General features: G+C 48.7%; 1 protein-coding gene across 6 annotated transcripts in view; it reads right to left on the bottom strand.

The window, feature by feature from the left end:
• zbtb16a (zinc finger and BTB domain containing 16a) overlaps positions 1-19,285 on the bottom strand; it is a 91,471-nt gene extending 72,186 nt beyond the window's left edge. For 2 of the 6 annotated variants that reach the window (XM_048982699.1, XM_048982694.1), the window contains exons 1-2: positions 19,150-19,285; positions 14,174-15,521 (exon numbers count right to left, since the gene is read on the bottom strand). In XM_048982699.1, the coding sequence (XP_048838656.1) occupies positions 14,174-15,423 (1,250 nt within the window). In that variant the 5' untranslated portion in view covers positions 15,424-15,521; positions 19,150-19,285. The other 4 variants (XM_048982695.1, XM_048982697.1, XM_048982696.1 and 1 more) reach the window with 4 other exon arrangements.
• Positions 19,286-23,800: the final 4,515 nt, after the last annotated feature.

A 23,800-nucleotide genomic window follows, 5' to 3' on the forward strand; every position in this document is an offset into this window, starting at 1 on the left:
TGCCGACGGTGAATCTGTAATCTGCCCCTGTAGGCACCCAATAGCGGGGGGGGGTTGGAGATGCATGCTCCCTCAACGTCACGCTGTCTTCGCACCCAGAACCCATGCCAGTGATAACAGTGTTAAGTTTTTTGGCTGTGGGTTGGGGGGGGGGGGGGGGGGGGGGGGGGGGTTGCAGCCTGTTGACTCTGTTTCATTGGAAGAAAGTGTGGCATTCTCACAGCAACCAGCTGGATGCTCAGCCTATAATTTAGGATGTCTTGACAAGGATGCCGAACGGGGTCACAATGAACATTAAGAACGGAAGGGAGATAATACTAACACCCCCGCCCCCCCTCCCCGCCCCAAAAGGGGAACGTAACCGGCGACCTTCGGGACTAACGTGACGAGCAGGGTGTGAGGAGGCAAGACCCAGGACACTGAAGCAGACTGTATTGCGGCAATAAAATCATAAAGACACCCCCCCCCCCGTCACCATTGCCGCCAGCAGACCCTACTCTCCACACCTCAGCCCCCCTACACGGCCCTCTTTACACGGGGATGTTTAGGGGTGCGGAGGAGGAAAACAAAGGGACACACACATGAGGTGGCAAGTAGCCATCTCGATCTCCCCTACCATTACCGTTACTCTCCCCTGAGGCGATTATTCACAAAAAGGCCACATCATAGATGAGCACTGGGGCTACACTGGAAACAAACTAATCAAGATGGCCACCACATTCTCCAATCTCACATGCCGAATTAAGAAGCCCAAGGCCACAAAGGCACCCGTAGCATGCCCCCCCCCGATCCTGAATGTCCCCATCTGTTTAGCAAAACATGGACAAACAACTATTTGTCTCCCTGGCCAACAAAAGTGCAGAACATGCATTGGTTAACTTCCAAGCAGAAACCAAAGAGCTCCATTTCTGCAGGAATAGTGTCAGTAAATTCTTCATCATTGGCCACTGTAAATCCTGGTGAGGGTCTTGCTGTATCGGGTAGATTCCTTCCCCCATTTAAAAACAACAGCTCAAACACACGTTTGTAATTCTTCAAAAACAGCTTGAAAAAATATGAATGGATTCCAGCAAAAGCCACCAGTTTAGCAGCTCAAAACATGCTTTGGATGCCCCCCCCCTCTTCAATCTGGATCTCAACACATCTAAAGTTCACAATTAGTTCCAGTGCCACTATTAATGTCTTGAAGGAGAAAGCACCGGGGGGGGGGGGGGGGTCGAGGGTGCTTAAAGGGGAACACGTCTCACAAAAGAGGGGGGTCGGCAGCTCCAGGCCACATGAAAGCTGTGATATCTCCCTGGTCTCTATGGTCCGACGGTGCACGTGATAAATGGACCCAACCCTGCACACAACAGTTCTGCCTGAATTTATCACGCCTCAGTGGCTTAAAACAAACAAATAAGCACAGAACTTCATATGGGCGCAAAATTCAAACAGTATGCACAGCACCTCACCTCGTTCTCTCAAGTTTCCCCTTGCCAGCTCAACCACGCCCCCCCCCATTCCCCCACCTTTGGCTGCCCTCAGTGACATGTCAGGACCGTTTAAAGGAAATGAGAGAAAATCTCAGGCAAGAAATCTTTGGTGTCCGGGCAAAACCAACGTAGACCGGCAGCCGGATTCTTACGGTCGCTAAATCGGATGGAGTCGCATAGATACACAGTCAGTGTCAACCACTAATAATGATACTGATAAAACAACATCAGCATTACAGAACAAAAGCTATGAACCTCTAGAGAATGTTACAGATGCACTTACTTTCTGCGACAAGCTACTTTCCCCACTGACTACAATGCTGATGTTCATTCAAGAAAACTGATTCACAGAAACTTCTACCAGACAATAAGTGAGTACAACACAGTTACAGATTTGATTTTCACATCTAAACGCAGCACTAAAACGAGTCTTTAAACACAGTATTTAATTTAAATCCAGAGAGGTATTACATTTTTAACAGCTAGTAGTTAAAAAAAAATAAAAAATCCTGAATAATTTACATTCCTGCACCTATACATATGTGCAAAAAGGAAATTAAATTGTACTTTCATCCTCGGGAGATAAAGTCTGTTAAGCTAACTGTCTTAAAACTCATGTAAAAAAAACTGCCAAATTTAGCAGTGAGCACGTGGAGAAAACCGGCTTTTAGAAATTTTAAACATTACATGGAATTCTCCAGACACCATGCTCCTGAAAAATTTGCATATGTAAACGTGTGTGTGTGTGTGTGTGTGTGTGTGTGTGTGTTGGGAAGGGACAGATATTGTAGCAGGTGTGAGTGTCACGCCTTTCCAGCGGAGGAGGGTGTTAATAACCAACCCGACCCCGTGGTTTGGGCCCTGGCTTTGTGTGCCCACCTCTGTATACACAGCGGTTTATGTTTAACTGTGCCGCACTTTAGCGCACAGAATGGATACGACAGCCCCAGAATGATGGCTCGATTACTTCATCGTGTCGCCGCAACGGAGGTGGGGGGGGGGGCATATATGGGGACCCACACCACACCCAGCACAGCTCTTGAAGGACCATATGAGAGAGAGAGCAGAGAGAGACCCCATGCTACACACCGCTCATAACACGTTCAGGGCAAAAGCCGGAGAAAATGTTTATATGGGTACAGGGGATTGCCAGCATAGGTTATTTTTTTCTTTTTTGGGGGGGGGGGGGGGAGGTGGACGGTAAAACAAGGTAGACGGTAAAAATTCGAAAGGTGCAGCAGAGAGCTGTTTAATCGTGATACGATGACTGAGGAAAACCACACTACAAAGGACGTTGGAGAAACCAGGCAAGCTTTAATTGTGCTACAGTGTCATCTCGGTTGCGTGCAACCAGCAGCGGACGTCTGTCTGCCGACAAGCTGACCCTAACTCGAGTCATCTTACTATATCAGCAGTCACGTCCGACACCGGTGTGTGATGTCACCATGTCTGCACGTTTTCCAAAACTTAAACAAAAAGAAAAACCTGCAAACAATTTTTGAACAATCACTGGTTTCTTTCTATTCAAATACAGTATACTTGTCCAGCAGGTAAAGTAAATTTCAGTTAATCAGTTTGTGTAGGAGGTTACAGTAAATGTGTTTCTTCTCAGGTACAATAATAATAATAATAATAATAATAATAATAATAACTGCAAAAAATCCTGCTGGACACTGATTCTGATTGCGATTAGCCTGAATACAGACAGGCCTGCCAGGATTTGAATGAATGACTGTTCTTATAACTGTTCTACCCCCCTGCTGGTCACTCCTCTGTCAGCTCCATGAAAAGCTTCTGTCAAGAGCTTAAGGAAAGGCTGAGCAGAGGAGCCAGGAGTTTTTGTGCTGTGGCGGACAATGGCCTGAAAGGTGAGGTCAAACCGGACCCTGGGACCCTGAGACCTCACCCCCGTCCCCCACCCCTCACCACCCCAGGCTCAAAGTCCACCGCTCCCCCCCCCCCCCCCCCCACCCACCACTGCCACGTGAACTTTAACCCCGATCTCATTGTCTCCCTTAAATATAATAAAATCTGTTCCGGTGGCTAGTGGGTTGTTCTTAATGTATGTGGGGCCTCCCCTGAATGTTTAAATCGAGATTACGATTAGATTATACAATGATTGTGGCTGTTGGCTTTATTTCCCCTCCCCTGTGCACTCAGAGTTGGGCGTCGTCTCTGCACCTTTCCTGCTTGCAAAAAAAAAAAAAAATGTTGAATTTCACCAATATGCTTGAGGGTATTGCCGCCGCTCACGCCGAACAACTAACGCCTTTAATGCAAATACACAAATCCATTTAGCTGCAAACTGAGTTATGAGTTTAAAAAGAGAGAACACCTTTGGCCAGTTAGCGTAGCTATTGCTCTGAAAAAAAAGTGACTTAACATTGGAATTAAAAACAGCTTTCGATCACTAGCTCTCGTCAGAAGTTTCCAGGATAAACCTTGGTGATTTTACGGAGAGAAAACCATATTTTTCTGCAAGATGAACATGGTCTGAGACACCAGATGTATATAAGAATATAATTGAAGTATAACACACAATTGGCCTTAAAGCCCAGCCCCCCCCCCAGCCATCACTGCTGGACCCCCTCATTTGTCATGCCTGCAGCGATTGTCCAGAGCCGTCTTGTTTTTCTAAACTTTGCCTGTACGACAAAATTCTTTGCTGATCAATAAAAGCCCTTCTATGGAGTCTCTGGAAGTCAGCTAACCTCGCCCCCAACCACCACCCCCCACCCCCACTGGCACCACTGCGCTCTTTGACCTTACTGAAGGCCTGACTGAGCAAAAACAGTGGCCTTCCCATGGGGCCCCTGGAGGCTCCTGTTTCACTCAGGCAATGAAAGGGACTACTGTAAATAACGGGGGCCTGTTTGACCCTGCCTTTGTCCAGGACGAGACCCCTGCATCCACTCTACTGTAACAGAGCCGACCTTCCACAATGGAGGCTCTCATGGCTGTAAGACCCCCAGCCTCACAGCACTACACCCACAGAAGCAGGATTAGGGGGGTGGGGGGTGGGGGGCACTGTCAGATTCTCAACTCTGGCTCCAAGGGGGGTCTCCCCTCTTTTAAGAAACACTCCAGCCTTTGTCCTCCACCCTCCTCTGTTGTCTTTGCGCGAGACGTGGGGTGAGGGGGGGGAGGGGGGGGGGCAGATGACCGAGACCCACTGTGTCAGTCTATTTTAGTCACCAAAAAAAGTCCATAAATCATCTTAAAAAACTGACGGGCAGGCTGACGCAGCGGGGCAGGAGACGTACCTAACTGTAACAGCGGGGGCAGCGTAACCAAGGGCCCACCGTTCCCTGACTGAGCTGCCAAGCCCTCCCCCGTCTGGTTGAAAATGCCCGCCTGGGGGTCAGGGGCTAAATGAAATATTTCCCCGCTGTGTGGCGCGCGTGCGGACACAGGAAGCTGAGCCCGCGAGATAAGGCACGGCACAGTGATAAGAGCTGAAACACCTGTTAGCGCCCGCAGGCTACGCTAGGCACATCGCAGCGCCGGTCCGGCCCGAACGCACCTCAGGCAGCGTCGCACCACCGGATGCACTTCGCCAACTCAAAACAGGAGAGTGACAGGGGAGCGTTTCAGGGGAATTTGGGGGGGGAAGGAGGGGGACTTGGTTGTCATAGCTAACGGCTCAGAGTCGATGACCTGCGTCTTCCTGTTGAAGAGTGTAGCCAGAAAAGAAAGGCACCGTTTGACTCAGCTGGAGAGGAAATAAACCACAAACACCTTCCAAACTTATCGAGATGAGGGACAGTTAAAAAAACGCAACAAATAAGGGGAAATCAGCGCAAAGACATTTTCCAACTGTATATACAAGTCATCACTGAAAGCAGACACACACACAGACACACGCAGAGACACACACACTCAGATACACGCATGCAGATACATACACACAGACACGAAGGACAACCTAGAGGCCAATTTGCCCGACTGCATGTTTTCGGATGATGGGAGGAAAGCGGAGTATCCCAGAGGGAATCCCATGCAAAATCGTAAACATTATACATCGCAGACTAATTTAATTAGTCTTTAGAAATAACAACCTGTTTCCAAGGCATGTGACAGCCTGTCGAAAGATGTGAGATAAATGCTAAAAATGAGGGGGAAATGCTAATAATAAACCAAAAGGAAAAGGGGGGGGGGATTAAGCACTGGGCTGGGACGAGCTGTCCTTCCACAAATGTCCGAGTCACGCTCGCATTTCCTGCTTCCTGTTTCCTCTAGCTCGACGGTGAGAAGACACCCAGAGAGACAATCTGCCAGAGACACTGGCTCCGTTGCCAAGCCGTCTTTTGTGAAGAAGTCCACCGAGGCCGGCGATGTCAGTCGGGGGTGGGGGGGCGCTTGTCATTTATCCCCGTGCCACTAGTTATTCCTTTCCATTGATTGTTTTTTTTTGTCAAATACATAAATCAATTATGGTGTTAGGTCTTACTGCAGCGCCTACCCAGCCGATCCCCCCAGGATTATGGAGTGGGTACCTCGTGGGACCCCTGTCTGGCGGGGGGAGTGTCTGCTCTCCGCGATTCGCCACCAGTGGGCTGACCCTTGCCTTTCGGTAGCATAGGGGGAGAAAGAGTGGGAGCCTCGATTGACTGAGAAGCACAGATCAGGCAAAAAGGACAACCGAAGACCTCCCTGTCAGTCTGCAGGAACGAAAGGCCATCCGTCATATAAGGGAGGGGAGATTTATCTGAAGGAAAAGCTACAACACAGCTTCCAGACCGAATCAGGGCCAATAAAACTTCCAAAACAGTAACAAATGGGAGGCGAAATTACATCCAAGAGGGCGTATGACCGACGGATCGACCGGAGAGACACGAAATCTGACGCAGGAACACATTTTACGAGTCGCTGTGGAAAGGTTCTGTCAGCAGTGCGCCGGATGGGAGCCAGAGGGAGCGAGCCTGGATGGACTAGTGGTTCCGCTTGTCCCTGGGTGCATGATACTCGGCAGCTATGTTTCTCTGGGTGGGGCCCACGGCGACCATAAATACAGACAAAGAAAAGTCAAAGCGACTGGCTTTTTTTTTTTTTTGAACACCCACCCCCATCACAAGGGTCCCCGGCGCTCTATGGGGGGAGGCCCGGACCCTGCTCTCATACTCCATTCATCCACGCAACAAAAGAGCTAATTAGAGCTTCTCAGAGGAAGGCCCTGATTGGCCGACAGCAGGGATTCCGGAGGCGTGGCCGGCGCACTGCTCTCGGCCCTGCATTGTAAGCAGCTGGCTGGGGGGCCCTAGGCGCTATATTGTAATGGACATCTGACAGGATTTAACACGGCACAGTACTGGGTCTACAGATTAATGGACAGTTAGATTTCCCCATTTGAGAACATTGCATATACCAAGACCAGGGGGGTGGGGCGTACATACAGGGGGCTAAAGACATTTCGGGATTAAACAGACGCTTTAATCTGAATTGACTTATGATTTGCTCATCGGTTGGAGCTGGTCAGGTTGAGGCATTTATCGTGACTGAAGCAGCGAGCGGGACCTTCTGCAAGCACAGAACTCTTACTCCAGCTGTTAACCACGGCCCGGTCTACTTCCCCATTTACCATCATTTCACAATATCTGTTTTGTAACCTTCCTTGGGGCGGCCGGCACCGCTGATGTGGTCATCATCGGGGAAGGGGTCGGGGGGGGGGGAATCCAAAAGGGGGTGCCAATAATCCGCCCGTGCAAGGGAGCGCTCGCACGTGTGGAACAGGAAGGCAAGGTGAGAGCACAGCAGGGCCTTGTGGGTCTTACGGTAAGCTTGCAGCAGGGCTGACAAAGGTGCCGCTGACAGTGGTGTTTGTGTGTGTGTGTGGTGGGGGGGGGGGGGGGGGACGGGTAGTCATGGGGCCCAGCCTCAGCTCTCCACGAGGCCGTTTCATAACAGCTCACACAAGAGTAAGAGGCCAGGCCCCAGGCTGAGGTTAGCAGGCCACACCGGCTGGGGGAGGGGGGAGGGGGGGTCTGCTGAGTTAAATAATGCCCGGAACCTCCTGCTTATCTTTCCTCCCACCGTGTTCAGTTGATTCGGGGCCGAATTTCGGCACGGCGGTGCTTCTGTAGAGCCACTCAGGTGTTCAGTGGATGAAGGGGGGGGCGCCCCCCCCCCCACCAATACCACATCGAGATAGTGTGGCAGCTGGGTGGAAGCTAGCATGGAGAAACGCTCACGCAACAGGGGCCCCCGGTTTATGTGAGAAGGGAGATGCTTATCAGCTCGCTAACATGCAACTGTGTCTGGGGGCCGTTTTGGGCGGTGGGGGCCTGGGCACGTTCATGAGCGTGACGACCTAACGCAGAATAACGAGAGCGTCTGACAGGAAACAGGTGACCTCTTATGTGAATGAATGAATGAATGAATGAATGAATGAGGACAGGGCTGAACTTCCAAGTTCCTTAAAATGACATTGGTAGGCAAGTTCAAGAACATTTTGATTTTAGGTAACACATCGTTAATGCTACGGGGGGGGGGGGGGGGGCATTTTGGCGTGCAATTATGCAAACCCTACGATGTGTGAACATCTATGGAAGGAACCTTAAAGCAACATGGGGCTGCAGTTTGCCGGAACATTCCGTTTCAGAGACAGAAACAGTACCGGGGACTAGTCTGTACAGATCCTAGCTCTCTCTGAACAGCTAAACAGAGGTACACACCCCTATCCCTGGCACAGAATGTTGCTGAAGGGACAGGTACACCCACCAAGCCGTCCAATCGGCGGAGCCGATGTTGGCTTCGAGCGACATGGCTGACAGAGCTCCTTTCCGGAAGGCGGCCCCATGCTGGGGCGGGGAGGGCCTGCACGGCGAGCCGCTCGGCGCCCTGCCACATTACTTAACCCATTTTTCAGTTATTCCCACCCCTGAAAGCCAAAGTCATCGTGTTGGTAATAAAAACTGCAGAGTAATTACAGCCCTCAGTGCTTTTCCCCTTAGTCACCGCTGCCCCATCAAAGCCCTTTCTGCGCAGACCTGGTCACACCTGGTGGCATCCATGTTGTCTGAGCGGTATGTACTATACTGGAATACAGACCAGCTCCCTGTTAGCCGGGCTGTGGCTCCGCCCACTTAGCGTCAGTGAATCCACCCCACTGATTATGGGGTGTCTCGTTTAATTCCCGGTTTAATTCCCACACAATTCACCCAATGAGACCACTGTAAATATCACATTTGGTTTCACTTCTAAGCCTTGGGGGACCTAAAGGGCGGCGCTGGTTCGGACCCGGAAGGGCGACTCGGAGACGGTGCTCCTGCCGTTTTCCCCCAACGTCCCCCGCACGTGCCGCCCGTGTAACTCGGGAGAAAAGCCGTGCAGAGAAGTCACATAAATCAGCCATCACATAAACAAAACACTCATTGCTGCACGCGCAGTTGCATACATTCTACTTTTTGTCCAGGGTAATGGCCACCAGCTGGGGACTCGTGGAGCCACCTTGAATGCAGAGGGTTCCAGAACGGCAGAGGAACACCAGGGTAAACTATAAACGCGACAAGGCACGTGTCCGAGACCCACAGTGCGGAGAAAGGAGCGCCAGGAGGCGAGCTGTTTGGGGCATGAGAGGGAAAGTAGAGCCGGATCAGACAAAACAAACAATGCATAGAACAAAATATGGCTAGAAGCAGCAGCAGAAGCAGGAGAACGGCATGGCCGTTGGGCTGTGGCTTTGCGTATCAGGGTGTATGTGTGCTCCTTGTTACGTTCCTGAGATGCTCAGAATCGGGTTTTGTGTGTGTGTGTGTGGGGGGGGGGGGGGGGGTTGTTATCTCAGCCAGAGCAGTGTACCTGTTATCACCCCACCCATCTGCTCTTCATACACTGAAAAGGAGACCACAGGGTTATCATTAACCCCCCTCCCCCCGATGTGATTTGATAAGGTTCCACCTCTGCATTGAGATGTGGGGGGGCCTTCGTTACAGAGGCCCCGACCGCCAACGCCAAACCGACTCCAGAACTGAGAGCCAGCGCCCAGAAGCTGGGGGCCGGGGAGGACGCGCCGAACAGCAGACGCTAAAACGGCATCAGCGGTCAAGGGGGGGGGGGGGGCATAACAAGGACAGATAGAGATCCTTCCTGAAGGTGGCAGGGCTGGAGGAGGAGAGATCAAACGTCGACGTTAGGGAGGTATCGCATCCCTCCTCCGCCAATCACTCTCTCAAAAAAAAGAAACCAAACCAAGCGCTACTGCGGATCAAGCCGAGGCGAGTCCTTTGACTTGGTGACGACGGCGGCAGCGGCAGACAGGCCCCTCACCGGAGACTCATGCATTTATTTATTAGTAATTACTGTGCTTTGCAAACTGATTATTCTCCTATCAAAGGGGGTGGGGGGGGGTGGGGGGTTACCGAAATGCAGCCGATAATCCGGGCTCCCCAAGGTCGCCAGCTCAGACTCAGAGAGGAACGAGCCCCCAGCCTGTCAGCCGCGTCTCGATTTAAGAGCCGTCGTTCTGCTGGGATGGAATTCAGATTCCGCCCCTGCAGGAAACCCCAGGCAAAACAAAACAAAACAGGCACGTCCATGTCTTTAACTCTCTCTCAGTGTCGGATCTCCCTCCGTATCAGAATGTTACACTTGAGGGATACTTCAATGGGAAAGTCGGCCCTAACACCACCCCTCCCCCCCCCCCCCAGCCCACCCTCTTCCACTCCCCTCGTTTTGGAGCCAATCCACATCTCATTGAGCTTTATGACATAACCCAGAGCAGGCCGAGTGAATGGGACAGGCTAAATTTACACAGGAAGCAGGCACTTACTGATGCATTCGCTCTGACACGAAAGCCCGCCCAAAAGGGACATGCACCAGGCCTGGAAACAATTAGGGCCAGCCGACCTGACCCGTCCACACCACACCGATCCCCCTGAACAGGAGGAACTGGAGGAACGGGCAAAACGGGAAAATGGGGTGCCCCCCCCCGCATGGGGCTGTTATAAAACGTTCAGTAATTAGTCCAAAGAAAGTGTGTGTGCATGTGTGTGTGCATATCTAAAGAACCAGACCCTTAAAAGAAGCCAACTAAAATTTTACATATTGGTGGTTCTGCAACTGACTTTTGCCCCACAGAAGCACGAGTGTGTGTGCGTATGCCTGTGTGTGCGTGTGTGTGTGCGTGTGTGTGTGCGTGCCTGTTGCAGTTATGGTTCACAGCACGCAGAAGTGCACGAGCTTCCTCCCAACCAATCCAATATTATTCCAATAATTACTGACATTAACACACAAAGGATTCTGGAAGGATGTTTCTCCGAGTTATTCCTTGATAAAACTAATTTTATTTGTGGTTAATTATGCCAATTTAATTGTGAAACGCTGTAATCTGCAGGCACAGTAAAGGGTTAAGCAATTAGCTGAAAAACAGCTCAATTACGAATTTCACAATGTATGAATTTTGTTTACTCCTTAGTTATTCTTAAAATATCATTCAAGAGCAACACTGAAAGAAATGTAGGTTAGTAGCATCAAATCTAAACACGTTTAACCTGCTTGTGGTTTCTGTAACTATGACTGGAGTTAAATCCCTGAATTTCTCCTCCTCAAACTATCCAAACAGCTCGCCCTTACAGACATAAACACAAGCCACCTGATCTGTGACAGCTAAACAATACCCCTCCTGCTCCTCAAAAAAAAGTCTCCTTCCTCTAAATCTTCTTAGCTTCTCAGGGAGTTCTCCTAATAAACAAACTATAATAGCTTTGACAAACCCCAGCGCCCCCCCTCCCCCCAAAGCCCATAATTCTGTCATCCATAACAGTCCCCTTATCACGGCCAACGAGACACTCGCATGTCCCATCGAAAGATCTCTGAACGTATTTAATACAAAAACAAGACCAGGCGAGAGGATCCTCTCTCTTCCTTGTAGGAGGACCTGGGGAAGCAGAGCAGATGGGTCTCTTCACTTGAGCACTGTCCTCGGTGCATTCCCGTACATCACGGCAAACAGACGACCCACTGATAAAGCAACGAGGGCCCGGGACCAGCCTCCTTCGCATGCAGACCAATAAAATTGAGCGATTATGGAACTTTACGCTCAAAAATGTTCACTGGCATTCAGAAGATTCAGACGTGTGCATGGTGACCGTCGGAAAACCCTTCCCTCCCGCAACCGTCCGTGTCACGATTGCCTGCCCCGACCTGCCTGGGATGGGTGCTGCTCTCGCCTGCTGCCCTTTAACCAGGCGTGCACCCGGGTGTCTATCAGCACGATGGCCGGCTCTTGGGGGGGCGCACGCGTGTCACACCTCGCTTGGCACAGCGGCTGGGGGAACAGGTTTAGGGCTTGTTGGACATGATGGGGGAGGAGAAAAAAACCAGCGGATTCGCTTCCAAAACGCCTGACCTTTGCTCCCCTTCTCTGACAACGGTCTTTATTTGTGAAATTCCTTTTTAACAAACGAAACTGGAAGGCACGTGGGGAAGGGGGGCAATTTGGGGGGTGGGGGGCTGGTGAGAGAGCCTATGCACACCTCAGGAGGAGCCCTCACTGGAAAGGGGGTGGGGGATGATCTCTCACACACACACACACACACACACACACACACACACACACACACACACACACACACACACACACACACACACACACACACACACACACACACACACACACACACACTGCCCTAGGATACACATCCCCAGACCGCCCCGCTGACGAGAAGCAGAGGCCGAGCAGGCGGTCCAAAGGTTACACTGCGGAGGTCGGGGCCAGGGTCCTGGGCAGCAGAGCCTCATTTCCTGAGCGACACAGCACCCCCCCCCCCCCCCCCCCACACAGCCTAAGCTCCCCCCCCATAAAGCTAATAAGGGCTTCCTTGTGCTGTGGGGGAGCACAGGTTTTGGCCTCCGGCTGCCCATCACTGGACACGCCACAGGGGGCAAGCTGCTTCCCATTAGCTGCTCCCCTCGCCAGGTGCCACTAATGGGTCCGACCAGGGCCGGACCGGCCGCTCGCAAATCAGCAGGACGGGTCTGGAAACGATCAGGCTGCTGGGCCCTTGGCCGCAGCCCCACCGGAGAATCCCGGCCGCCCACCAGGGGTACGGAGGGTATCGATCCAGGCAGTAATCGGCCAGAACGGTAAGAGTCAACGTGTGAGTGTCTGCCGGAAAGACTGTGCCAGGCAGCCCCATCTGGCCACGACCTGCCACCATACTGTAACGCGATGGCGTCCGGATCGCGGTTCCTGCCTCTGTCTCTAGCCAGTTATGTCGCGGACCCCCCGAGAGCTCCAGAAAATTGGCCGAGCTACTGTGCAAGAGGAGAGCAAGGCTGCTCTAAACACAAACACTCAAGGGTAGCCAAGAGTCTCTGGCTGAACCGAATGAGCTTGCAGGATATGTTTCTGTGGACCTCCTGCTTCGGTGGGGATCTGCATTCTTGTCCCATGTTCCTCAATGGATGGTTCATAGACCTCTTATGCTAATCAGCTTAGAACATACGAGCAAAATAAAGGCTGCAGTATCTCAAAACAGCTCCCCCCGAAGGACGCGTCCTCCTCTACCTTCGCAGCGATAGGCCACGCCATTGCACATACACAAAGACAGAATTGATCCCAAAGCATCACACTGGAAGGGGGCGGGGGAAGAACTCCCCCTCTAGAACTGCCACTGTAAACTATTCCTGGCCACAGAGGAGCCCCCAGCCTCTTACAGTACAAGACTGATCAGCATTCAAGAGACACATTCATGGCTGTGGCCACGACACCCTGAGCGAGTGGTACTGCATTGACATCCAGCTTTAGAGTGCTGCGTGTGAAAAGTGCACCAGTCTAGTCCTCCAGCAGGGTCACCAATTTCCAACTCCTCACCTAAATACCCAATTTAATTTAGCGTGAGATGCTGCTAACCCCAACATTCTTAATTCTTAAAAAGGCTTTCAGTTTAGCAAGTTTATTTAAAATGAATGCTAAAAAACCAGAATGAGCCAGCTCATAGTGCAATATCACCCTCACAATACAGAGTACCATTCCCGTTGATGCATTTAACGATAGCAGCGACCTTCTGCGGTAAATAAAGCAACCAAGTCTTAATTAAAAGGAAGAAAAAAAAACCAAGACAGAAACTCACGCAACGTGGCAAGCTGCAGCTCTGCCACAAACACTCGGGACAAATTCTGCTTGCAAGCTGCGTTTCCCGCCAACTGAAGCTCATCAGTCCTATGGGTGGCTACGGATAACGTCCGCTAAATGGCCGAATTGCCGGACACCTCATAAACACGGCAAAGTGTGGTTAAAATGACAGGGAAATGCAAACCGTGCACTGCAAAAAATAAAATGAACATCGGCTATAAAATTATAGCTGCCTTTTAAAGGAGGGGAGTGAGAGGGAGTGAGTGTCATTGGGTGCCTAAGCGTCGCTAACGGTCCTGCTCGGCAGCGGTCACACCCTACAGTCACTTTCTGTACCAAGAGGGTCTGAGGGCGTGTGGATCCAGTGGGCGTGGCCTGGGACACGCACCTGTTTATCTTAACGGAAAGACGTGCTGTTGCTAAACCGTGAGTGAGAGTCTATGCGCACAGTGCACCGGACCTAAGAGCTATGGACCAATTAAATCATGTTCAGAGGGCAGCCTTTATAGTCGTGTTAAATATTAAGTGTGGTGCGCCATTATGTCGGCGTTAAAGTGCCTCCATGCATGAACCCGATGAGGCGCAAGTGTACGGTGGCCCCCAGCGGTCATGGCGGCGCTGTTACCTGTGCTGCTCTACGGCGTCGTTGTCCGGCAGCTCGGCGCCGCACACGTTGCAGCGCTCGCTCGGGTTCCTGCCCTCGGGCTTGACGCCGGCCGAAAGCTCCCCCAGCTTACTGAAGAACTCCCTCTGGATGAAACTCTGGGGCAGCAAGCCCCCATAGGCACTGAAGTCCATGGACATGGCCAAGGCGGGGGACATGTGGAGGGAGGAGGCCACCGAGGTGGGCATGGACACCATCGTCTCGTTCTTGTGGTTGGAGGGCACCGAGTACAGTGCCGCCAGGTGCTTCTCAGTCAGGCCGGTAACGCCCTCCAGTGCCATCTGCGCTGCCTCGGCCTGCGGGTCGCCCATGGTCTCGTCACGGACGTAGTGCAGCTCACGGGCACTGGTAATGACGCTGCTCCGGGTCGGGGTGCCGGGGCCCTCCCGGTTGCGGTCCGATTCTCCGCTCCTCTCCCCGTTGCTTGAGGAGCCGGACTCCATCGCGCGGGGGCTCTCCTGGTTCTCATCCACCTGCATCATCTCCGTCTTCACTTCGGCCACCAGGGGGTTGGTGTTCGCTGGAGCCAGCGGGTCCCCGCTGGCACCATGGGGCATGCCACCCTGCAGCAGGGACTGCCCGATGCTCATCAAGCTGTCAACGGCAGCCTTGGTGGGGCTCATGGTGGAGAGGCCAAAGGAAGTTGAGACGGAGGGACTCTGATCAACCATGTTTGGCAGGGACAAGCCTTGTTGGGCAGTAGGGTTGTAACCACCCTCTTCCATGGAATGCTTCTTTGAGATCAGCGCACTCTTCCCATGCCTCGTCCGGCGCTCATCATCCTCCTCACCGCCCCCGCCGTCGTTGGCCTCAGTGTCATTTTCATCCGATGACTGGATGGTCTCCAGGATCTTGAGGCATTGCTCCTCTAGGTATTCTATTTCTAGGATCTCTGCCGCATACAGCAAATCATCCAAGTCCTCCACCTTTGCCTGGAGTGTGGCGGTGTAGGCGTACTCCAAGATCTGCTGGAAAGTCTTTGGTGAGAGAAAGTCCAGGGTGTAATGATGGCTGTTGCGGTGGAAGAGGATCTCGAACATCTTGCTGGTGCACGCCAGCACGGCGCGGTGAGCGTGGAATTCCTGGCTGTCCACCATGATGACCACATCGCAGAGAGTGCCCGCCAGCCGCATCTGGTTGGCCTTCTGCAGGAGGGCCGTGGGGTGGGAGGGATTCTGCAGCTGGATCATACCCATTTTAGTCAAATCCATAACGTCTCCGAAGTCCACCGAAGACACTCATGAGGCTGTCCAACCCCCCCTTTCCTCTGTATTTGCTCAGTTATCTTTGTAAACCAGATAAGGTTAATCTAGGGAGAAGAAAGAGAAAGCAAAAAAAAAAAAAAAACGTTAATTGACAACAGAGCGCATATACACGTAATTTTCATTTTCACTGAGCATCAGCTTCAAACGTACACGAACGCGCACTGCCGTAAGCAGCAGCTGTTCCTTTCGCTTTAGCCCGAGAGGCGCGCATCAGACGCCGTGTCACGTGTCCATACGGTAACATGCAGAGGCGTGTTCGCAACTAATAATGCTTCATTCTGAACCATTTCGGTGACGTTTGCCGAGTTAAAATAACTCCGATCAACATCAAGTGCATACATTTTCCTACACTGCGTTTATAGCTATCTAAACAAACAATTCAATCATTTTGACAGCAATAAAGCTAAATATTAAAAGGCGCAATTCAAGCCTTAATGACTATAAAAAGAAAATGCACAAAAATTATAGCAGGAAAAATAGGAATTTCTTAATTAAAAGCTTACTAACTGCTTTAATCTGTTGTCTATTTGGATAATTTGCATACATAAAATGCAACGGAAAAACAAACCTTGTCCACATCATTTTCTGTTTTAAAGAGTAACAAAATTAAACAGTTAACAAGCCTACACAATATGACGCCATCGCTTGAAATTCTTTGACATGAACGTATTCAACACACGTTTCCACTAAAGTGGAAAAACAGATTTATTGCAAGAGTAAAAAAAAAAAAAAAAAAAACAACTGAACGCTAGCCATGCTTTAATTTCTGCTTGGATTATTCCAATTAAAGTGAAACAAACATGCAGTTTAGAGATTTTAATCATCTATCATATGACAAGCACACATCACATTTTACCATTTATAGGTTACATTCAGTACATTATTGCTCATAATACGGTCCCTGACAACAAGTGTGTGACATGACGTTTTTTTGTGTTGGGGGGGCGATGCCCTTCTACAGTCCCTATCCCTTTTGTTAGGACGTTTGGTGCTCGCTCCACAAAGCCCATCAGCACGGCTGCTGAAACGAAATGGCATCGCACTCAGTATTCCCATCACAGCGGACGGCAAGCGGAGCGTGGAGCGCACGGCGAACAGCGCCGGCGTCGGCCGCGGCGCAAAGGCGCAGGGACCTGGCGCTAACGAGCCCGACTCATACGCACATGTCCGGGATCACACGCATCCGTGCTGCAGAAAAAAAAAAATCGCCCGCACCCATGCCTACTATTACATACTTCCTCTGTTTTTTTTTATTGAATCGAATTAGTAAATATTGCGAACATGCCAAAAACACACATTGGAAGGAATAAATTAACACTGACGATATATCCTTACCCACTGCTTATGCATTCAAAGACATTTTTTCCGATGAATAAAACAAAACTTAAAAAAAAGAAAAAAACTATACCTCTCTCTCTCTCAACCACAGTGACACATAGTTGCGCGAAAAAAATAGACTTTGGACCGAGTCAGACAAACGACAAAGATTATTTCGGCAACCATTTCCGTTGTTACCTGATTAATGATCGCATAAAATAAGCATCTGGCTATTGATTGCTTTTTTTTTTTGCCAAAATCAAAGCAGTCTGTATCACCGTATACGCAAACAGTGACCAAGCTTGTTGGTGTTCGAGGTATCATAATAGTACAGAATAACAGAAATAATCTAATTCAAAAGAACAAGCCTTATAAATAACAGAGTATACGGTATTTAAGGGCTACATAAATCCACTAGTTGATTCTCATCCTCATTTATGCTTTCAAATGGTAGGGAAAGCCATCTCAATCCAGCCCGTTATAACTACATTTACTTTCACTGAAATGAATTCAGGTCGCAAAAACTGACAATGCATTACAATAATCTAGGCGTCTCATCAATTATCGCAACAACAAAAAAAACGGTTCGTAGACAGATGCACGTCTGAAATTAAAGAAATATTCTATTTCGGGTGTGCATGAGTGATATCTGAAAAATACTGGGGAAAGCGAACAGGTAAATAACTCGACTTGTTGATATTAGAAGCCTCAAACGCTGTTTTATGACTTGAATTTCAATTGAGCTCTTATTTATGACCTCGTAAAAATAAGGACGTGTCTGTTGCAATGCGTAATTCTCTGGTGTCTTGGGTATGTTACCAGAAAGAAAACTTTTGACTAAAAGACAGAACGATTAAATCTTAAAACCGAACGGAAAAGAACGGACGTAACGGGAAAATTCAATCGTACTTCCAGTAAAACGATTCAGAAATATGAAGCGCGCAAAGATCAGAAACAAAACCAATTAAGTCGCTAATTTAGCAATTCTCGCTAAACATACACAGGTAGGCTACTTGCAAATATATTTATTAGCAAAAGTCACCATAATGTACTGTATATTCAGTAAAGCGGTGTAAGGCATCATACACACCGACAAAAGGCAATTAACTGAAATCGCGTCTCATTCACTGTACCCTTCCCTTACCGTAGACTGTACTGGTTAACGCTGGAAGCGCTCAATCGTTCAGCCGATAATAGGCCAGTTTCAAAAATACATAAATAGAATGAGATCCAAAGGCATTGACACCATGCTGCTTAAGATCGCCTGCATTTACAAAAACATACGAAAAGTAAATGCCGGCAGAAAGCAAAGCAATACACCACGATCTCTGAACTGCAACTGATTGAAAAGCTATTTCAATTGGTGACTTTACAGAAGACACCAATTAACCCACGTGAATCTCATATACTGAAATAAATGCAGCTCTTGGTCGTGTAAATGTAAAACATTTTTGACTGTCGTGCTCGAAGACAAAAAACACAGCTAATTTATTCAATGATCAATCCAAATAATCAAAGCCATTGCATTGCTCTACTTACAATAAAAGACATGCGTTCGCGGATGCGATAACCGGCATTCAAATTATAGAATAAAAAAGCAAACGGAGACACCAAAGAGCGATGTACATTTCTCCGGTCCGTCAGATGGGCAAATTCTCAGCTTGCTAACACTTACTAGTGATGATCTGACAATACCGCTTCAAAGACGCAGCAAGTGCGTCGAGCTTCAAGAATAACATTCGCCAGCCGGTGAAACTCGAAGAAAATACAATCCGAGCACAGTCAATAAAATGACGTGATTACGAGCACGCAATACTTCACAGGCGTCTAAACACTGAATTTAAACACAAATCGATGCAAACAGCTGCACGTCATACTGTCTGCTGTGCAACGAACTGTAGGAGCAGACCTCACGTTCCTCCTGTAGTGATCTCCGGAATACTAAAACAGCCGGTTACGTCAACCTAACATCTTCAACCCAGCAAAGCAGTAAATATAACTGCAAACTTCAAGGCGCCTTACAGTAGCCAACAACTGTGGCGTTCCGGTGTCTTACATTAAATTATTTCTTTGGAGACCGAGGCTATACTTTCAGCCCCTCTCTCCTCCACGGGAAACATTTGTGTTGCAACTCTGAACTCGGCTCAGCTACACTGTTACGCTCCCAGCCAGCCAGCGTAACTTGTGGCTGTTTTAAGTGGCGATTAAAGACATACGGGAGGGGGGGGGACGATACAGCGATAAAGGACCGCGCCGCGCGTGAGACACCGGCGGCGCACGCGTAGCCGCGAGACCGGTGAAGTGTGGCAGCGGGGCCGGCGAGCTGCGCGCCCCCATCGGCGCGCGTCTACTCACCCCGGGCGCACGTTCCGTCTCCCGACGCGTCGTTATTGGGGCAGCGGCATAGTAACGCGGCTCGCAGCAGCCGCTCTCACGCGCACTAAACTCCTATCTGCCCGCGGCTCAGCAAATCAACACGGCGGTGACGTCAGCGCACTGACTCACTCGCCTCCTCTCCTGCGATCGGCGCGCGAACACTGCGAAAGTGAGACACCTAGGGGGCTGCCATCTTTTAACGCGCAGCCCTCCGGCGTGCGCGAATTAATTAGGGGATATTAACTGCCGAGCGACCTGTCATAAAGCAAGACAATGCGCGCGCGGCGATCGCGAGCCGCTGCTCCCCATCGTGATCGGCATAAGTGCAATAAACCCCATCCTAAGAGCACTATATGCATTGTTAAAGGGGTGGGAAGAACGTTACAGTAACTTTTCCCATATAATGCTCAAGCCTGGAATCGGATCACTTCCAGTTAATAATCTGCACGCTACATAAGAACTTCATTATTTATTTTCTTATATTTGGTGGCACTCTCCATTTTAAAAAGCACCCTACTTCATTCCGTTGTAATGAGCCCCGCTGCATTTGGATTCCTTCTCCGTTTAATTCGTTTGGCAGGTTTTAACATTTTGATTAACTTAAGAGTACCCAAAACCAATGTGTATAAAAATAAAACAGAAAACAAGTATTTCATCCAAGGACGCGTCTCAGTGGGAAAAAGGCCTGTTGCAGGTGATTGATAAACGTTTTCCTGCAGTCTCACGAATCGCCTGTTCTCATAAAGTCCTTCCTTAGTCTGTGATCACAGTGTGTTGCAATGAGATATAGAGGGAACACAAACTGCTGGGTGAATTTATGTCGGCTTCGTGACATCCTTTGCAACTGTACTTCTCGGGGAAGAGAATATCAGGCAATTTCACTTCCAGCATTTCCCGTGCTGTAGATTCTCCTTCTAGCGCTTTGAAGCGGCACTTCGCCTAATTATATTTAATTAGGGGCACCGAAGTTATTGACAATGTAACCGCTGGCATCTAATTAGCCAGGTGTAGAGTAAATTTTGGACAGCTCTGGACCCTGCGATGTCAGAAACAAATACTAAGTCGATTATGTGAGATGGTTTTTTTTTGGTACTTTTTAAAGACGCAGAACAGGAAACTCTACTATTTCAGTTAATATTTTTAGGTTTTAGCCGATATCACCATAAATTAATCAATGCAGCCTAACTGTACTTAAAGAAATTGGATGGACCTGTCGATTTTCTTTGTAATAGTATTTAAAGTGTGGATCGTTAACCTAAAGTGCTAAAACTTTTTGCTGTAAAGAAACAACAATTAATGTATGCGACCGTTATCCGAAAACTGTCTAATTACTTTTCATAATTAAAATGTAAAATCGGGTATAATATCCTACTTAGCCCCACTGAAGCCCTGACCCATACGACAGGTTTCTAGCAGGGGGTTCCAATGTAAATATATAATAATCAGAGTATCCAGGAGTAACTTCTACGGTGGAATTAAAATTGTTGATAGAAATCGGAAGATGGGGGGGAAGCATACAAAATATCGCGTGATCACTCAAAAGCGGAATTACAAATCCTGTCCCTTTTCCGTGACGTCCATCCAAACATTCAAGAAACTAGCCCGATTGCAAATCTTTGACGTTCTCAGTGAGTTGTATAGATGAGTTTTTTCCAAAATAGAGAGGGCATTAAATCTCACAGAAGTTTATTCTGCTTCAGCAGAACAAAATATTTCACTTCTAAATACTCCTAAGCATGGATTTATATTTTGTTTATGAATTTTCTGCCATTGTATAATGTTGAGAAATACAGTAGGGACCTGTATTATGTTTAAAGATAATTTGAAAAGGGAGATAATGGCAAGGAAATCAATAAGAACTTTGTTCCAATTTGGTGGTCTCAGTATATGTGGTATAATAGGTGCCTCACCTTTATGAGTTTTTACAATATTGTAAATGGCATTAATATATTATATAAGGAGCAAGGTACTATGTTGTTAGGATGCTGTAATACTTCTCAACTAGCTTTCAATGAAGAGCTGAACTCCTGAAACTGTCCAGTGTGTGAATGCTCTGAGACTTTACAATTCATGTTACACATGATCACATTCCAGAACTCAGCTTCTGTTGACTAAGAGACCTGAGTGGGTAGGTGGGTATCTGGGTGGTCGGTGGTATTGGGAAGCAAGAAGCAGCTTTCAGTTACTGTTGCCCATCCACGACGATCTTGAGCAATCTCCTGGCCTCTCTCGAGTCAGCTTCAGTCCAGGATGTGACACCCGCTGGGTCCACCAAGGTAGCTTATCTAACCGACCGTTCCTGTGTGTATTGACAACCCGATCTGCACATGCCCCCTCCCCCCTCCTGTCAATCGGAGCCTCTTGCCAAGTCATGGATGGTCACAGTCGGAGATCATTTTGAAGGTATCTCAGGTGGATAGCCACGTGACGAGAATTACCGGCGTCGTCCTTGCTCCCGAAGGCTTGCACACGCACTGGTCTGAAAGAGGGCCATTTATCCATATGATCTGTGAGGCGTCTCAGGTAGTGGGGTCTGCCTAACTGCTCTCTCGCCCTCACTTGTGACCTTGGGTAGATTCGGTTCTGTACACAAGGCCCTCCCCTATGCACCAAACAAGGGCTCCTTCTTCAGGTATTTATTTTCCTTTTTAATCTGCTTAACTAGCACGTCTGTTTTGCAACCCAGACGCACAAGACCAAGCTATTGTGTTGACCTCAGTGATTTCAGGTTGCAGGCTAATTTCACAAAATTAAAGCAAGCCCACGGGGAGAACCTTTAAAAAGCAGTGATGTTTTTTGGGGGCAGAGGGGGCTTAATACAAATAAAATAAATTTATTTTATCTACAGATTTTTACATTCATCTTGAAAAGACAGCGACGGTCTATTGTACGCACGATCAGTGAACAGAAGTTTCTTTTGTTGTATAATTTATTGTTTTCATATTTTGATATAATTATTTTTGTTTTATAAGCTTTTACCATCCCATAAAGCCCAGATATTTAAAGATTGATCGAAAATGTCAGCATGCATATTTTAGATAGACACTATATATACACTGTATGTTTGCAGCAAAATAACTTTCCTTTTCATAAAACATGTAGTGCTCATATTGCATTTAAATGTTACGTTAAACTTCTTTTTCCATGAAATGAATGTTTAAATTACTCTTCCCAGGGGATTTCCTGTCTCAATTAATACAACGTATACAAGACAACTTCCAGAGGGTATGAAATATTCATTTTGGACCTGTGGCAAAATTAATCATGCACAAAGATGTCTTTTTTATTTGTATTTTTATCCGACTTGCAGAGCAAATAATGACCTCTAACTCAGTGTGATAGCATTCAGTTGGTCCCCCTGTAGACCTGTTTTAATGTTTTCAGCGTTTGTTTACGGGACTGTAATGTAACCCCTCCTGCATTGACTGTCATTTCTAATTAATGGGTTTTTTTTTCTTCCCTCCGTGAGGTTAATGGGTGAACTGGCCACGTTGACGGAGTTGTTTTATTTACTAAAGGCATATTTACCCCTCTGAGTCTGGGGCCTCCACCTATTTAGTCAGGTGACAGGATGATCCCGTCAAGAAGGCTTTTAATCAATACTAGTCTTCCCTGACCATGGTGCCACCGTCTCAGTCGGTTTCGGGTGACAGGTATCATGGATGTCGGAGTCTGAGCTCACAGCACCCGGAACCGCGGTGCTAACAGCTTTGTGAGGGATGGGGGGAGCAGGCGGACTGGGAAAAGGAGAAAGATCTATTTTTCGCATATTTGGGAGCCAGTTGCGGTTTTTGATGCGAGAGGCCGGCTTCTCGCTGTTGCGCCGGAGGCCGTCGCCCCGCCGTTGTCCGCAGAGGCCCTGTCTGTGTTTCAAGGTCGAAATTTTCCACGTCCTGCCGTTGCTTGGTGTCACCCGGGTGTCACCTTCGCCGTACGGCTTGGGTCGAGTGTCCTCCCCTCGGCGTGTGTGTGTGTGTGTGTCCGCTCACGTGTGTGCGTGCGTGTTATGGGACGGCCAGGGGGAAGCGGGATTGCAAAAGGTCTGGCCCTGGGGGGGGGGCCACAGCTGCGGATTTTAAATCTGAGTAGTTGCCAGATCAGACCTCATTTGACACAGACCCCCAACATGCAGCACGCCTGTTCCTGCGAGGCTGCCTGCTTGTCGTACGTTGCAGCTTCCTCATCTGGAATATAACGCTTCCTCTCTACTCGAAAAAGGATGTCAGCTGACCGCACTTTTCCGTTATGTGTTTATGCAAAATGCTGCTAATATTAACCCCCATTTTATTTTGCAACAATTTGAGTAAACTGCATCATCAGTTATCTATTTATTAAAGGCCTTGGGAGTTATTTTATTTTATGCGGATAAATAACAAAGGCCTTTTTATAACTTTAGATTGATATCGATGAGTTTTGCACCACTTCTTCTCAACAGGTCACATATTAATGAAGCCCATTATTGGAGATGATCTGTCAGGTCGGGTCCTTGCAGATGCAGCATCACAGCCCAGATCTGCAGTAAGATGGGCGGAAAGTCGGTGTTCTGCCACAGGGTGTAAAATCACCATGGTTCAGACAATGTGAATCACGCAACCTATCAGGGTAGTCAGATTATTATACAGGCATATTT

This window comes from Brienomyrus brachyistius, chromosome 18, assembly GCF_023856365.1.
Source record: "Brienomyrus brachyistius isolate T26 chromosome 18, BBRACH_0.4, whole genome shotgun sequence".
Lineage (NCBI taxonomy): Eukaryota > Metazoa > Chordata > Actinopteri > Osteoglossiformes > Mormyridae > Brienomyrus > Brienomyrus brachyistius.